Here is a 17,729-nt window from a genome sequence, read left to right on the forward strand (position 1 = left end):
GAGGTTAGAAAAATAAAACCATCTTAATTAATGTCAGATGATGTGTCAATGACTTTTTAGAAGAAAAAACTGTTGTCAGTGTATATCTCACATCAGGTGGTGACAATATTGACTTTACATTAGATTTTTCAAAATATTTTTAATTCCGACTAAATGATTGGCCAATACTATTAAAACTGCAAATGTTTACATTATTTATACAAATAAGCCATAGTTAAGATATAAGAATAATTGTATGTAAATTTTATTTTGCCAAAAAAAAAAAAAAAAAGTAAAAGTGTCTGATAAAATCATATGTAAGAGTTTGTACATATAAAACGGTTCATTGAAATTGAAAATCAAGAAATTCTTATGCCGACACGTGCTATATCATTCAAATATGCTGCCTTGTCATTTTATTTCAAGCGCCTACTGTCTCTCGATGATTGCCACGTTATGTACGCTTAGAGTGCCTTATTATTATTTATTACTATTATTATTACTATTTTAATTATAAAATTAAATTTAATAATTTATTTTAAAATATTTTTTTATTTTTTAAAAATCTAAAATTTTATTAGTATAAATAATATAAAATTATTTTTAAAATATTTATCAATTAAAAATTTATTATATAATTAAAAATAATTTATTATTAAATACAATATTAACAAATAATTTAAAATGTTATCTTTTAAAATTATAATTATTATTTAATTAAAAATCTTATTAATTTATATAATATTAAAATATAATTAATATTAATAATTTGAAATCTATTTATTAGTTAATATAATATTATAATATAATTAATATGTTATTTCTTATAATTAGAGTCCGTATTTAATTAGTAATGTAATTTATTAATAAAAAAATTTATAAAATTATATATAAACTTAATTTTATGTGTTAAAAATAAAAAATATATTAATATAAAATTTTATATGTCAAAAAATTTAATACATATATCAAAAAAAATTTAAATCTTAAAAATTGATAATATATATATTATATACATATTTGAAGTGATGCCTACTTTTCATGGCAAATGACATGTTATTTAAAGGAAATATCTATTATTAAGTTATAGATATTTCAGTTTTATTGTATTGGATTTCTAAATTTTTGTATTTTGGTTAGATAATAATTTTTAATATATAGTTTGTGAAGTTATTATCCATTTTATTAATTAATAAAATAAAATAAAAAATTTAAATAATTAATAAAATAAAATTTAAAAATTTAAATTTAATAATATATTTTACCTCATCTAAATGGCAATCGATTTTTATTGTCGTGTATTTGGCAAAAGACGTATCCTCGTCAATAAATGTAGCTCAATTCTATAACATCATATATAGTATGTGCCTCACATCAATTTGTTTATGGATTTAGAAAATATGCCCGGTCTGTCTAAATTTGTCTATTTTTTTTTGAATTTGAACACTTAATTTTTTGTTAAGATCAACTTTATTTAAAAATTTCTAAGTTTGGATACTAATTTTTTATATTAAATTCGTCTAAGTCCGAAATTATAAAAAATTTATTTATTTTAGACGTGTTTAAAAATATTATTTATTTAAAATCTGTATAATAATCGACCTAAAAATTATAAAAAGAATATGATATATTTTTTCTGACCGGTCGAGTTTAGTCAAAGTTTTAGATTCATATAACCGAATTTGAACCAAACTCAGGCCTAAATTTAAAAACTATAAGTCCAACCAAGCTCGGCCCAAACTCCGCAATTTGAACAGGTCTGCTCTTCATCATCTATGTTACATAGCGGCATGTAATTTTGGGTGACAGATTGGAATTACCATGTCACTCTAATTTGTAGATGTGTCAAGTGCCACGTCATTGTTAGTGCAAGGTGGCACTTTTACATCCTTTTTGGTGGCGGCCAAATGCAGAGAAGTCAGTCTTGCATTCATTTACACGTGGTGGACTGATAGGCAGTACAGTTGGCTTAAGAAGGTTGATTTCAACAAGCAACCAAAGTATCAGATCCCATCATTAATTCAACTTTTATTATTCCAGCGCTTTTCTTTCTCTAACTATAAATCCCTATTATTTCAAACATTCCCTCTTAAGACCCAATCTTTTCATTATTTTCATTTACACCATTCAATCGCAAACTTAATGGACGCCGGAAAACCAAAGAACAGGGGCTCATTTAGACAGCTAGAAAAGTTTATCGTGTTAAATAAAATTTCAAAAAAGAAAAAGAAAAACAGAGAACACATTACTTTTCTTCTTTCTCAGACGTGATAACTTGAAACAAAAGAATTATTAGTTAGCAAATTGCTAATCGCAACAATTTAATTAAGACCCGCAAACCTCTTACTTCCTGTGATTAAAAAAAAAAAAAAAAACTCGTTCTTGATCCAATCCTTGCCTCTCTGTGATCTCAGACTCATACACATAAACTCATTGTTAGCGCCAGAGTAAAAAGAAAAAAGAGAAAGAAAAACAAGAACAAAGGGTTGTTTGTCGTATCAGAAAAATGTCTTTCTTGGTTGGAATGATCATTGGAATGTCCATTGGAATTGGGTTGGTTGTAGCCTACGCTCGTTATCAGAATATCAGATCCCTGCGTCGTTCTCAATTGGTATATATATATATATATATTAATATTATCTTATGTTTTTGTTTCTGTATCAGTTTTGTTCGTTGAAGAGTAGGTGACATTGATTGATTGATTATTAATAATGGGATGTTTCCTTAGGCAAAGACAGTAGCTGCATTTGCGAGAATGAAAGTGCAAGATTCAAGAAAACTTCTGCCAGGAGAGTCGTATCCATCATGGGTCGTCTTTTCACAGAGACAAAAGTTGAGTACTCCAAGCCCAGCCCACCAAAAAAATTGCAAATGATTCTAACATTTGCTTCTGTTATGAAACACTGCAGTAAACTTGGCTTAGTCTTCAACTTCCATGATCTAACATTAGCTTCTGTTATAAAATATCGCAGTTAACTTGGCTTAATCTTCAACTTGACAAGGTTTGGCCTTATGTTAATGAGGTACTTTAACTAATCTTCTATAATCCTTTCTATGTTTTAATGATGATAAGCTTCAATTTCTTTAATGGAAATGAAAATGGCACAGGCAGCGTCAGAGTTGATAAGAACCAATGTTGAGCCAGTTCTTGAACAATATAGACCAGCCATATTATCCTCCCTCAAGTTTTCAAAATTGACACTTGGTACTGTGGCTCCACAGTTTACAGGTTAGTCTGATTGATGGATGATGGTAGTTTTATGTAAACGCAATAAATGGATAGAATTTAGTAATGAAATTAGCAAGTTGTCAAATGTTTTGCAGGAATTTCAATTCTTGAAGATGAAAGTGGAGCTGGAAGCGTCACTATGGAGTTGGAGATGCAATGGGATGGCAATCCGAATATTGTTCTTGATATCAATACCAGAGTTGGTGTGGCACTACCCATACAGGTATATCTCTACAAATTTCCTTGCCATTTCTTTGTGCATTTTATATATTTTTGTCTAGTTTGTTATTCGATGTAATGTTTTATATGGTACTTCTCTGCCATTGGTAGAAGCTTTCTAAGCTACTGCACATGTATAAGATCTTCCTTGTCATTTTTTCACCCTTGTTTCAACTTCATCTAGGTAAAAAATATTGGATTCACTGGGGTTTTCAGGTTAATCTTTAAACCATTAGTTGAAGAGTTTCCTGGTTTTGGAGCTATTTCTTATTCCTTGAGACATAAGGTGAGTTGTTGTATTACCTTATTGCTATTTCCTTTTCAAAGCTCGTGTCTTAAGAATATAGTAAATATGCACTTTATGCATATGCAATATATTATATGGCAGTGTCGTGCATTTCCTTATGCTTCTTCCCGCAGAAAAAACTGGATTTTAAGCTTAAAGTTGTTGGTGGTGAGATATCAGCTATACCAGGGATTTCTGATGCCATTGAGGTTTGCCAACAGAACTTTGCTCTCTTGGTTCTTTTACTGCATCTGACATGATCATATGCATTTTTACTATATTTCAGACTCCTGAGTCACGACAGTACTTGACAAATAATCAATCATATTTCTACTACAGAACTTATAGTATAAAACTCTTCTTTCCTTCAACTTCCTGAATTAGGCGCTAAGCGCACTTAATTAGGTGCTAATTCCTGGTTGATTTTTACAGGCTTGCTTACAGTTCTAATTTCATGAATAGGAATGTCATGCCATGTAAATAAATATCATAATCTATAAATAAGCACAATCAGCAATTACTTGTAGGTATAATGATTTATCTCTTGTTATTTAAAGCAGGAAACTATTCGGGATGCTATTGAAGATTCTATAACATGGCCAGTTCGAAAAATTGTGCCAATATTACCCGGTGACTACAGGTATGCTGATTTTACCAATTTTCCTTTTTCCACCCTAAAATTAAATGAACTATCTTTCTTCTTTCTTTTGCTCAGCTGTTAACTGGCAACAACTTTAGCTTTTACTCAGTGGAATTTAAATTCTTCAATCTTAATAATGTTATTAGTGATCTGGAGGTGAAGCCTGTTGGAACGTTAGAAGTGAAGCTTGTACAAGGCAAGGAGTTAACCAATAAAGATATTATTGGAAAATCCGATCCTTATGCAGTTGTATTCATACGTCCACTCCGTGACAGAATGAAAACCAGCAAAGTTATTGTATGACAGCTTACTGTTGTGCCTTCATTGTTTTCTTTTTCGTTTTGTTGTTATTATGTTTTTCGCTTCAGTTGGATCAGTTAAAACTCCATTATAATATCTTCAGAATAATCAATTGAATCCTCTCTGGAATGAACACTTTGAGTTCATAGTTGAAGATCCATCGACTCAACACTTGACAGTAAGAGTTTTTGATGATGAAGGGGTTCAGGCCTCTGAATTCATTGGTTGTGCTCAAGTGGCATTGAAGGACCTTGAGCCTGGAAAAGTGAAGGATGTATGGTTGAAACTAGTCAAGGATTTGGAGGTCCAGAGGGATACTAAATATAGGGGTCAGGTAAGAGTATAATACGCCAATTGAATTCTATATTCTTTTTGCCTGTTCTTTGCTCGATGAAGAAATTTCCACTGAGAGGCCTTGTGATCTTCAATCTTGAAATAATTTTACTGAGTGTTTCTTTTCACTGTCAATAGGTGCAATTGGAGCTTTTGTACTGTCCATTCGGCACAGAGAGCAGCTTGAAGAATCCTTTTAATCCTGATTACCAACTGACAACCTTAGAGAAGGCTATTAAGAGTGGAGCTGAAGCAGCAGATGATGCTACTCTGGGAAGATCAAACTCGCAGAAGAAGAGCGTTATCGTGCGAGGAGTACTATCAGTTAGTGTGGTAGCTGCAGAAAACTTACCGGCAGTAGACTTGATGGGAAAGGCTGACCCTTATGTAGTCCTTCAGATGAAGAAATCGGAAACGAAAGTCAAGACCAGGGTGAGAATTAGATTTCCAGAGCAGTCACCCCTCAATTCCCTTTTTTTTCGTTCATTATTTCATTCTGCTTTCTCAGGTTGTAAATGAGAGCCTAAATCCTGTTTGGAATCAAACATTTGACTTCGTTGTGGAGGATGCATTACATGATTTGTTAATTTTAGAAGTTTGGGACCATGATACTTTTGGAAAGGTAATGCTTTCAGAACATATGTGTACGCAGCATTTCTGCTCTTACTAACCTTAATAGAACTAATACTAATGGACTCTGCAAATCTTTCAGGATAAAATAGGAAGAGTCATCATGACACTCACCAGGGTTATATTAGAAGGGGAATTTCAAGAAAGTTTTCCAATAGATGGTGCCAAATCAGGAAAGCTCTTCTTGCACCTCAAATGGACACCGCAGCTCAAGTTTCGTGAAACTTGATTGTTCGGATCATTAGATAAAGGATGGCTTCTTTGGCTATTTTATACCAATATACAGATGAGTCTTGTTGGGTTAATTTCATAAAGTGCTCCCACTATTTTTTGGCTATTACAAATGATCCTAATATTTTAATTTGTTGCAGTTAAGTCCTTTAATTTTAATTTTATTTCATAAATGGCACTTCACTTTCGGTTGTTAGGAGAGGGATTTCTTTAATTTCGCACCAGAAACCACCGGTGATAATTTTAAAATTAACATATTAAATTGTAATAAAATTGAAATAACAAGGACGATTTTGTAATGACCTTGTACATGATACCGTCATTTCTGACATTAACCTTGGTAAATGGATGCAAGTGAGGCCCTCTAAATTTCTTTCACCAGCTCCAATTTGAAGGATCCATGGGTATTATGAGAAGATAGAAACTATATGTGGCTTATAAAGCATGGAGTACAAACAGCTGCTGCATTATTGCAAATAGTTTATGATTCTATAGAGGTGAAACCAGCGTAAAACACTGCGAGTAGATGATCTTCATGAGAGTTGATATGCATTCTCTGAGTACGTTTTTGCTCAATTCCATCCTATCTTCACTTTCAACATCAAATAATTTAATGGTTCCGGAATGAGTTGAACGCTTGTAAAATCAACAAATAACGACCCAGCAGGTTGCAACCTTACCAACTTGACCAGATAATCAATTATGTAGCGAGGCGTATTGTGTAAGCAGTAAGCTTAGCATATAAGACATCAATGGAGTGTAGCTTATACTTGGCATTCAGCAACCATGAAAAGCCCCTAGGAAGTCTATAGAACTAAGCTTCCAAGGTGAGGATGTCAAGCTTTTGGGAGATATCAGAAAAATGGAATGTAAACTTCTCATTAAAAAATGGAGTACAGATTTTCATAGTAAGCGAAAATACTTGGCATCTAAGAATACATATTTAAGTAAATATTTCAAGAAAAATCAGTACAGAGAAGCAAGCAAATTCAAAAAAAATTATATGCAATAATATTTTTTGAGAAAAAAATTATGCTATGCTATTTCAAAATTCCTGAAGCTTGGTAAGACATGATTGTTGTTTTTCTGACACATGCAGATGTGTAAAATATTTCTCCAACTGAACAGTCCTTGTGGACAGAACTTCCCTTCTCCGTAATTGGACAAGCGATACATAGATTGCATATATCTCTGGTCTCGGCATGCACAAGAGTACTTATATCGCAAATGAACATCTATTTGATCAAGTTTCAGTAGCTGACATGTCTGCTATCCTTAAGATGTCTCCTCCTGTGCAGATTGCTTGCCCTGCATCACAATCCGTTTTAATGCTCAACATCATGGAATGTACTGCAGATCAGTTCTCTAGATATTTAAAGTGGGGGTGGTCGGGAGTCCTAAAAGCTAAAGCTATAGGAAAGTCCTCGACAAAGAAGCACAGCACTAATATAGTGCGCAACATGCACATGAGTTCTCTTGCTTAGCAAACTTCTATCATCTTAAAAAGTCTGACCCAATGCAACACTGGCACATATCAATTACTAAGAAGATACAAGGAACAAGATCATACTTACCAGTATTGGTTGTGGAATATTACTGAATCAGTTGGTACTTTTCTGCCATCATCATTTCGGTTCCAATGGTAGATTGCATGTGTTCTATTCCTGATTTCCAAGGTAGAATGACCATAACTGGCCTCCCGGAAGGCAGAATAATCTGGTTGCGGGTCCCAAAACCTAATCATTAATGGGAAACACCATATTACATGAAAGTGCTTCAGCAGGCATGTCAATATCCCAAAGAATTCGCTAGAATCCCAATTCAGATAACAAGGTAAAAGTTCAAACATAAAAGATTTGTCTCACCTTCCAGCTAGGCCTTCCTGGTTTCCTCCATCTCCTACAGTTATGTATACTGGGGCTGATTTGTCAGGTACAGGATATCGATCGCCACTTGTTACATTGTAGTGTATGTTGGAAATGCGGTACTGTAAATTGACATTACTATTTATGAGATAAAGCAAAGATTTGAAAAGTTCCTTCTGTAGAAGTTGAATAATTTGACACATACATCCTAAGGAATTGGGAATAGGTATACTGAAGGCCTGTGAGTAAAGATACATCATAATGCTGAGACATTTCAGAATAGCATGATGAAAGTTTAAGTGTGATAAGAAGATTGCCAAATTTTCAAAGCCATTGGATAAGAAATATGAGGACTGCAGATCCCAAAATCACTTCACTATCCACTTGAGGCACTTTGGACCATCTTGGCTACACAAAAAAAAAAAAAAAAAAAAGCAGCCAATCGTGGTGTTTTTCCAACCTTTTCTTTGTTGATTAATTCTTAGAAATTATTGTCAGGAAATGATGAATTTTCATTGGAAGTATAAGACCGAATAGGTTTCTTCAGTCCAAAAATCATTTCAAGAAAAAGATAGATGAAACAAAAGTAGGCACTGTTACAATCTAGTAAATGAATGTACTTCAAGGAATTTGCTCCTCCTTCCACACATAATGAAAAATTTTCCACACTGTAAATGGAAGAAACAGACCAAGATAATCATTTTGTTTCTTCCACAAAATGTTTGAAAGTGAGAGAGAATGTACATACTGATCGTTCATAGGCATGGACATGGCCAGCAAAAATGAAGTCAACTTTGAAGTGGACAAACCAGCTCTCAAATACAGCACGCATACTTTCACCTTCCATGTAGTGACCAAAGTTACTATTGTAGATAGGCACGTGCATGAGAACAATAAGCCAAGGTGTCTTCTCCCTGTCCACTCTTTTGAATTCCTCTCTAAGCCATCTCCATTGAGGAGTGTATTTCACTAATTAAAAAAACGCAAATTCTTAAGATCCACAAGGAAACCTGACTTATAATAACAAATAAACTATAGAAATAGGGAATCAAATTGGAAATCTAAAAATGGATAAGTACTGACTAAGAAAACATATTACCATATGGAGAATAGCTGGAAAGAACAATGATGTGAGTAGATGCCCGTCGTATAGCATACCAAAGAGGATTGCTGCTTTTTGAGGCATTATAGGGAGTAGCATATCTATGCAGATATGATTTAAATGGAAGAATTTCACCCTAGAAAAACAGACATGTGCATGAGGTAACAAATAATCAAAAAGAGATGAATGCATTTATGTAAAAAATGCTACGAACAACATATGAAAACGGTATTAATTAAACATCTGAGGAAAGAAGGATCAACAGGATGAGCATAAGATAATAGAGAAGAAAATCAAGGTACCATGTCTGGCATGAACTCTATCTCATGATTCCCAGCCGACCAAATCCATGGCTGATATGCAGTACTACTCTCAACAAAACGGCCCCATGAGTCCCATCTAATACCAACATCATTGTATTGATACCTATCAGCATATGAGAGGTCTCCAACAAATAAGACAGTCTGTCCCCCACTATGCATGTAATGCTCAAGAGTAGAAAAGGAATTATATGTTTGACCCAAATCACCTAAAATATATAGAAAGCAATCAAGAATAAGCCATTCTGAAGAAAAACATGGCTTTGACTAACAAAATGTTCTTCTAGAACCGTTAGAAAAATAAATAAAAGCTGAAGACATATCAACTTCCAAAGCAAACTACAATACATATTCATCCACGAAGATTCAACTGACAACCTCAGAAAAGACGATAAGTAAGGAAGAGTATATCTCACCGATAATTCCAAAAGTATAAGGAGCATCAGGATCAATCTTTGGAGGTGTTCGAAACCAAAATTCACGAGAAGAATCACCTTCTCCAATCTTATAAAAGTACTTGGTGTCATACTAAAAGCCAGAGGATTACCAAGTTAAACACCATTACTAAAATGCCAATTCATACCCAAACACAATAACAATAACAAAAGAAAAATTAACTAATCAACACATCTGCCTACCTCAAGTCCATCAACAAGACAATGATGAATATAACCAGACGTATAATTGTAAAAGGTGTAATTAGTTACAGTGCCCTGAGCACTAAACTCATATTTCTTCTCCAGTTTTCCATATTCCACATTAATAGAACCCGGTTCATCGGCCGTAATCCAAGAAATTATCACAGCCTTCCCATCATAATCACCTTGAGTAATATGCACCTAAATCAACCGCTCACCAATAAGATTATAAAATATAAAACTCAAATCTTTAAATGGGAAATTTCATTAACCCAAAAGAAAAAAGAAAAAAAAAAAAGGAATGAAGAAACTTACTTGCTGGGGAGCATTGTGACCTTTTGGAATAGCAAATACTTGATTATCAAGAGGGATATCAGTAGATGGCCATTGAGAGCGGGTAAAAGAACTTGTAATACCCGCATTTCCATTTTCAAGAAAATCCAAGAGAACAACTATTACAACCAAGAACTGAAGCAACTGCATGGCTTTGTTTTTCAAGGTTTACTAATCTACCACATTAAAAGAAAAAAGAACTAATTAGTGAAAAGACTAAATCTTTTGTAGCATTATAGATATATAGAGAGAGAGGGCACCTGAAAATCAATTAATAAGTCGTGTAGAGCCAGATTTTCGAGAGGCATGTATAGATCGTTGACGGTTAAAAATAGGTGACTTTTCTTTTGTAGGCGTAAGATAGCAGCAAACGGTTAGTTGAGCTGTTACTGTCGGAGGGTCGGTAAGTAAGGCTACGGACTCGGGGCTCGTTTCTTACTTTTCTTACCCGCCCTACTGAATAGCAACGGTGCCGTTTCCATAAGGCCGACCAACTTGTTGTAGACAAAATGTCAAATACCCGTCTGAACTCGTGTTTCTGGGCTAAAGAGCCTAATTTCAATTCTTTTAACAATTAAACTCATAATTTTTATTTAGGTTTTAAATATTTCCAAATTTTATTAAAATCTAAAAAGTGGACAACATATTGAAATAAAATATTTTTTTAATACGTAAGTTTATATATTTCAATTTAAGTAAAATAGAGAGTAATTTTAATCCCTCTTATTTATTTGTAACTTAAAAGAGGAAAAGAAGTTTCTATTAAATATTTATTACCCTATCTCACTTTAAAAATTTTATTTTTTAATAACATCTAAATTTAAAAGTAGAGACTATTAATAGATTATTTTAGCATGAACACAAAAGAAAAATCTTAAAATATGATAATATTAATTTATTTCATTTTCCTTTTCTGCAAATTAAATTGACCTCCTCTATTAATTTTTTATTTTTCGCAAATTTGGGGTCCATATTTATGCCTTGCGTCAATTAAAGCTGATCACAACAGTAAAAATGAACACTAGAGGTGGATTAGAATATTTGTACACAAAGAAATGATTAAGAAATATATATATATATATCCGACATTTAAATTTTTTTACTTTTTGGTATATAAAATTTTTATTTTCACATGTATGTTTACTCTTTGACACATGAAATTCAAATTTATATATAATTTTATAATTTTTTAATTAGTTTATTAATTTATAAATTACATTCCTAATTAAACAATATATTAATTATATTTTAATATTATATTAACTAATAAATAACTTCTTAATTAGATAATGATATTAAGTATATCCTAAAATATAGCATATTAATTATATTTTAAAATTGTATTAACAAATAAATTAGTTTTATAATTAAATAATAACTATAATTTATAAAATACATCTTAAACTATATTCTAAATTTTATATTCGATATTAAATTAGTTTTTTAATTATATAATAAAATTTTAATCCTAAAAAATAGTAATATCAATTATATTAATATGTTAATTTATATAGTCTTAAACTTAATATAACTTTTTAATCAATGATAATATTAATTCTATCCTAAGAAATAACATATCAACTATATTTTAGTATAATATTAACTAATAGATCAATTTTGTAATTAGATAATAATTCTAATCAAGAAAATAACATTTTTAATTGTATAATGAATTTTTAATTTCAAAAATAGTAATATTAATTATATTGATATGTTAATTTACATAATACTAAAATTAAATAATAAATTAATTTTTAAATAATTTTTATATTGTTATATTATTAAAATTTTAAAAAATTAAGGACATTTAAAAATAATTAGTTTATTATTATTTTCTAAGACTTTATAAATTAATATAAAATATTAAAAATCTTATTAAATTGTATCTATCAATTTGATTTATAATTAAATAATAATAATGATTATGCAATGCACGAGTAAACGACTAGTATTTTTAAATTGAAATAAGAAATAAATTCATTCAATAGGCACGAGTAAATGACTAGTATTCTTAAATTGAAATAAGAGATGAATTCATTCAATAGGAATGATAAACCAATTTCCAACAATAGCTATGACAATTGAAAGTTAAAATTTACGAATAGTAAGGAAAGATGATTGTAATTGTACGTGGAAATGAGCAAAAATATTTGATTTTGAATGCTCTCTACAATTTCTCATTAATTCATTACAGGAAGCAGAAAAAAATTATGACGTAATTAGATTACAAATTTAAGTGTGAGGATTAGAAATTGATACAATTGGTAAAAGTTTTGATACTTAGATAAGCAATTTGTTCTTATAGCTTGCAAAACATGAGTTAGAAGAGTTCAGGCGATGTGCCTAGAGAACCACTCTAATAAATCAGTCTTTAAATGAGACTTAAATATAAGTATTTACAAGAGTTAAAATGACATTTTTGTTATGAGCAAGCGACCTCTTTGAGTTTTTATAATGATGATTGTTAGGAGTTTATTTTCTAGAAAATAGCTAATAGTGGTGTATTGGTAGTGGAAAAATAGGTCCTATATTCATAAAGGAAGTGGTGAACATGAATTATAACCAAGTATGTTGCAGCAGTTCGGTCATGTGGGTGGTTCCTGATCTATGATGGGAGACCTAATCGGTATATGGTGAGCCATAGCTCACCTTGGGGTGATCTATTTTAGCCGATTTATATCACATGTCCCCCTACAAGTTTTGAGATAAAGGCTTGGAATATTTATAGAGATCTATAAAATGTAGCTGATAGTGGAGATCTATGCGGAAGATCTGTACAGAAGATCTATATTGGAGAGATTTGTATAGAAAAAATCTATATTAGAGAGATCTGTACAGAAGAATTACTAATAAGTACCTTGTGTGTTGAGACATGATCTTCTATTTTCAAGAAGTGAAGAACATGATCATGATAACTGATGGAGATCATGGGTGTGATACACGAGAGATCTCATAACTCTTTAGACAATCTCATAGTTCTTTGTCTGATCTTAAAGAGATCTATAAGCGATCACATGGCTCTTCATCCGATCTCATAGCTCTTCTAGGTGATCCATTAGCTTTATAGGCTATCTCATAGTACTTTGGCTAATCTTATAGCTTATATATGCAATCTCTTTAGGCGAGTATGCATTGCACACCATGTCCCTCCATAAGTTCCAAACTCGGATGATACTTAATGTAGATCCTTTTTAGGATTTTCTGAAAGATCTCTTGGAAATTTTCTTTAGAGATCTTCTTGGGAGATCTTTTGAAATTTTCTTTGGAGATCTTCTTGTAAAGATTTTTTGGAAACTTTCTTAAGAGATTTTCTTTGAAGATCTTCTTGTAAAGATCTCTTGAGAATTTTCTTTAGAGATCTTCTTAGGAGATCTCTTGAAAATTTCTTTGGAGATCTTCTCTTGGAAGATCTTTAGAGTTTTTAGAGATCTTTTAGAAATTTTCTTTGGAGATCTCTTAGAGACTTTTTTTTTAGAGATCTTTTTAGGAGGTCTCTTGAATTTTTTTTTAGAGTTCTTCTTGGAAATTTTTTTAGAGATCTTTTGAATTTTTTTACAAATCTTCCTATAAAGATGTCTTGAAAATTTTCTTTAGAGATCTTCTTTTGGAAGAGTTTTTTGAGTTTTTTCTGAAGATCTTCTCTTGAAAGATCTTTCGAAGATTTTTGAGAGATCTTTGGAGTTCTGGAGATCTTCTTTTAGAAGATCTTTCAGAGATTTTTGAGAGATTTTCTCTTGGAAGATATTTGGAGTTTCTAGAGATTTTCTCTTGAGAAATCTTTTGAAATTTTTTTTGGAAATTTTCTTGCAATAAGATCTCTTAGAGATTTTTTTTTAGAAATCTTTATGGAAGGTATCTTGAAGAAATTTCATTGGAGATCTTCTGGAAGGTCTTTTTAAAGTCTTCTTGGAGGGTTTCTCATTGATTTGGAGATCTACCTATGAAAATCCTTTTGCAATTGCGATTATATAGCTAGAAGCATATCGAAAATAATTGGATTTTGAATATAGAATCTTCTCATAATATCATAAATAAATGTCATATAAAAAAATAAGTACGAAGAATCTTAAAGAAGTCTAGAGGTTAACTGTTGGGCAACTTCAATACTGGCTTTTTATTGATTAAATAAGAACAAAGAAAATTAGAAACAAATATTCTAGTACTTCATTGGTAATAGGATTTCAAGTTGTCTGAATTATATAAGTAGGAAAAGATCCATGAGAATGACTAGCAGACTAAATTATAAAAGAAAGGTGTTCCACACTTACCGCGCCAAATGATACAACTGGCAAAAATTCCAATCCTTAGATAAGTGATATACTTTCGTCACCTGCAAAACATAGGTTAGAAGAGTCCAAACGATGTGCCTGAAGAGCCACTCCAAAATTTAAATTAGTCTTTGAATAAGACTTGAATATAAGTGTTTACAATAGTTAAAATGACATTTTTTCCTTAGCAAACAATCTCTTTGGATTTTGATAATGATAATTATTGGAAGTTTATAGAAAATAGTTAGTAGTGGTGCATTGGTAGTTGAGCCAATGGGTTTCTAGAAAATACTAAGTATATTGCAGTAGTTCAATCGTGTGGTTGGTTCTTGATCTGTGATAAAAGATCTGATCGGTATAGTAGCGAGCCAAAGCTCACATTGAATTGATCTATTTTAGCCGATTTGTATTAAAATTCTTGCCATCAATGATAATTTTTATCTAGAAGTTTTCAAAAATTACCAGCGAAATTCTGAAAATTTCCCAACTAGAACGAGGTTCAAAGGAAAAATAATCTAAGAAGGCTCCCCTTGTCACTTTTCATATCAAGCCGCCAGTGGTTCAACAATAACCTGCCGAATCATGTGATGAAAGGAAGGCCAATCACCTTCAAAATCCATTTCCTCATAATCCTCTCCAACAGGTTGAGGCTCATTCTCATTTAGATGACGTCGAAAGATAACCCTTTAACCTGGTCACACCGTCTCCCGAGTAATATTCGGACGTGGCAATTCATCTGCATAGTTACACCAATGGCAGTGGAGGACGTTGAGGAACTGATCCCAATTCGTATATAAAGTGGAAACAATGGAAAGTGGCTCGGACCTGCTAGTTTCCAGGGGTCCTTAGGACTACTGGAACATAAAATATGAAATTCACACCTCCACCTCCGCCACCTCCACCTGCATCTGCATCACCACCACCACCACTTGTATCCCCATTTGCATGAGAACCTCCAGCACCTCCTCCATCATTTATACCTCCATTACAAGGTGCGCCCTGGTGATATGAAACTGGCTGCCCTTGAGCAGTCCCATTTGGCAATACAACATGTGCAAACGACGAAGAAGAAAAAATAAAATTTCTTACTTACATCAACATTAAATGTCAAAAAATATTATCTCTCGCTTCCCTGAAGACAAAGTGAGTGAGCAGCTCATATACTTGCTGATCAATAAAACTCAACTTTTCCCTCTGCCGTTCATTTAGTCTCACGGCCAAAGCATGTAATTCCTTCAAATTTCCCAAAGCAAGTAATAGACTTGTGTCATCGTGATTAATGTAAGCCCCTTTCTCCTGCATTATTTCGCCTGTTCCGGTTCGCCTAGCATATATAATTAAATCAATTTATATCAGCGCACAGGTTATTTGCTAGAAAACAATGACAAACAAAATTTGACTATAATGAAAATTAGATAACCTAATTAACCTGAGATACAAGTCTCAAATTCAGATGAAGTATTCGCTATTTTCCTGCATATTGCTGGGGTAGCTCGAGTTTTTTTCAAACACAAAAGGCAAGCCTGGGATATTTTTTGAAAGATAGAAATTAATAGTGTAAGAAATTACAAATTGACGCTTAATTACTACAGCAATAATTTTGAAGACAGAATCTACACTAATTACCACAAGAATAATTTTGAAGACATAATCTACATTCCCATGTAAAGAGGAGCTCAAAACAACCACTTTTCTCGTAAAATTTCTAGTCTCCAAATTAGTACACAACATGCTAAGGAAAATCACAAGAGAGAGCTATCACCTGACCGACGGAAAGCTCCAGAATCGTCAAATTCAGGCAAAAAGGAATCCAACAGGCAAGTTGTTAAGGGCGTGTGATCTTCGAATTTAGCATTATCCGTCATGCCAGGGCTATATCAATATCAACCGATGCATATGTGCATAATACATATAAATGAGAAACATATATCAGACACTTTAAACAAACACAAAAACAGCTAACATTTTCCAAAAAAAAGTAGATTTCAGAGTAAAAGTGATTACTATGACAACGAATCACAAACGACGTAAAAGCATGGAAACATATGTAGCTTGTTAAACTAAAAACAGAAAGGTTTTATAGGCATTAGAAACGAAGTAAACACACAGTATATACAAAATAAGAAGCAGATAGCAAGTAAAAAGAAAAGAGGAAATGCAGATAAAAGGACTACAGATTCTAAAACAAACTGAGGTGCAAGCTTATTAACAAAAACAGAGTTATTATCTTCAAAAACGCAAAGTGAGAAATCAACAAAAACGTATAACGAACTTCAGAAAGAAAAAAAAAAAAAAAAGACGCTGCTGATGCTAAGAAAAACCTAGGTTCAAGCTTATTAACAAAAACAGATTCAAAAACGCAAGGTGAGGTTGAATTTGTTGAACTAAAAACAGTGTTGTAGGTATCATAAACAAACACAAAACGTAATATATTCAGATTCAAATAAGAATCTGAAACCGAGCGTAAAAGGAAAGAAAAAAAAAGGAAAGCTAGGGATCTTGGAAGAAATTAATTTCAGATTAATCAGCTACATCGTTTTCCATTAGCCTCAAAAATTCAAAATACGAAATCAGTTACAAGTAATACTGTTATTTACACTTTCAGAGCATCCAGAGCTTGATTTTTTGTTTGGCATTTGGAGAAGCAAGACGTGAGAGGCATATATTCTCTTTTTCTTTTTTCATGAAGAAGAAAAAGAGAGGAAACTCTTAATGCTGTGACGGAGGAGCGTTTTCTTTTTGCTTTTTCTTTAAAAAAAAAATGATTTTGAGAGTATTATTGAAAACAACTATGTATTCTCTCGCCTAAAATGAAACAATTTTTATGTGGCCGCTTGATTTCAAACACAATTAGTTAGTGAAAAGAATATATACTAATTTGTAACTGGATGGATACCCTATATAATAATTTTTAACCTTTTGTAACTGGATACCCTACAAGTGCAGAATACAAATATTATATATTAATTTGGGCTAAAACCAATTTGAGCTTTCTATGGGCTAAATCAAATCATTTATGGCACCAACAATAGGGAAAATAAATTAAGGAATTTTTTGAAAACATTTTAAAATTAAAAAAAAAAATTATTTTTACTGTATAATTTTTTAAGAAAATACTATTTTTAAATTTTTTTTGAAATACAATGTAATTGTTCTTTAGCTATTTTTAAAATTTTTTATCAGAAAAAACTAGAAAAATAATTAACATCGTATTTTTAAAAAAATTAAAAACTATATTTTATTAATATTTGTATGTAATAAAAATAGAAAAATTACACTATACTTCTAATAAAAAATATAGATATTTTTATTTCTTCTTAATAAATTATCTAATAAAAGTAGAACTGAGTTTATCA

General features: G+C 31.7%; 2 protein-coding genes and 1 long non-coding RNA gene across 7 annotated transcripts; 1 reads left to right on the forward strand and 2 right to left on the reverse strand.

Moving 5' to 3' along the window:
* The first annotated feature begins 1,949 nt into the window (after positions 1 to 1,949).
* Positions 1,950 to 6,020, forward strand: LOC8259424 (synaptotagmin-4). The gene is made up of 13 exons (XM_015717088.3): positions 1,950 to 2,590; positions 2,708 to 2,812; positions 2,952 to 3,002; positions 3,088 to 3,208; positions 3,304 to 3,431; positions 3,612 to 3,713; positions 3,848 to 3,922; positions 4,274 to 4,353; positions 4,500 to 4,650; positions 4,757 to 4,987; positions 5,125 to 5,418; positions 5,495 to 5,608; positions 5,699 to 6,020. Exons 1-13 carry the CDS (start codon positions 2,486 to 2,488, stop codon positions 5,843 to 5,845), a joined length of 1,704 nt encoding a protein of 567 aa, XP_015572574.1. The 5' UTR covers positions 1,950 to 2,485; the 3' UTR covers positions 5,846 to 6,020.
* Positions 6,021 to 6,699: 679 nt separating this feature from the next.
* On the reverse strand, positions 6,700 to 10,660 carry LOC8259423 (bifunctional purple acid phosphatase 26). Of its 2 annotated transcripts, none has more exons than XM_002515439.4 (10): positions 10,366 to 10,660; positions 10,088 to 10,276; positions 9,773 to 9,973; positions 9,551 to 9,662; positions 9,117 to 9,343; positions 8,812 to 8,950; positions 8,461 to 8,681; positions 7,713 to 7,834; positions 7,422 to 7,583; positions 6,700 to 7,155 (listed from the first exon to the last, which is right to left on the reverse strand). In XM_002515439.4, the coding sequence occupies exons 2-10, from the start codon at positions 10,253 to 10,255 to the stop codon at positions 7,098 to 7,100; spliced, it is 1,410 nt and encodes a 469-aa protein (XP_002515485.1). In that variant the 5' UTR covers positions 10,256 to 10,276; positions 10,366 to 10,660; the 3' UTR covers positions 6,700 to 7,097. The 2 variants fall into 2 exon arrangements, with proteins under 2 accessions (XP_002515485.1, XP_015572575.1); XM_015717089.3 differs by having other exon boundaries at positions 10,088 to 10,281.
* A 3,991-nt stretch (positions 10,661 to 14,651) lies between these two features.
* On the reverse strand, positions 14,652 to 17,378 carry LOC125369436. 4 transcript variants are annotated; one of them, XR_007215030.1, is made up of 4 exons: positions 16,971 to 17,378; positions 16,136 to 16,245; positions 15,803 to 15,896; positions 14,652 to 15,697 (listed from the first exon to the last, which is right to left on the reverse strand). It is a non-coding gene; the product is annotated as an uncharacterized LOC125369436 (long non-coding RNA). The 4 variants fall into 4 exon arrangements; XR_007215031.1 differs by having other exon boundaries at positions 14,652 to 15,372; positions 15,467 to 15,697; positions 16,136 to 17,378; XR_007215032.1 differs by having other exon boundaries at positions 14,652 to 15,109; positions 15,199 to 15,697; positions 16,136 to 17,378.
* Positions 17,379 to 17,729: the final 351 nt, after the last annotated feature.

Source organism: Ricinus communis, chromosome 3 (genome assembly GCF_019578655.1).
Source record: "Ricinus communis isolate WT05 ecotype wild-type chromosome 3, ASM1957865v1, whole genome shotgun sequence".
NCBI lineage: Eukaryota > Viridiplantae > Streptophyta > Magnoliopsida > Malpighiales > Euphorbiaceae > Ricinus > Ricinus communis.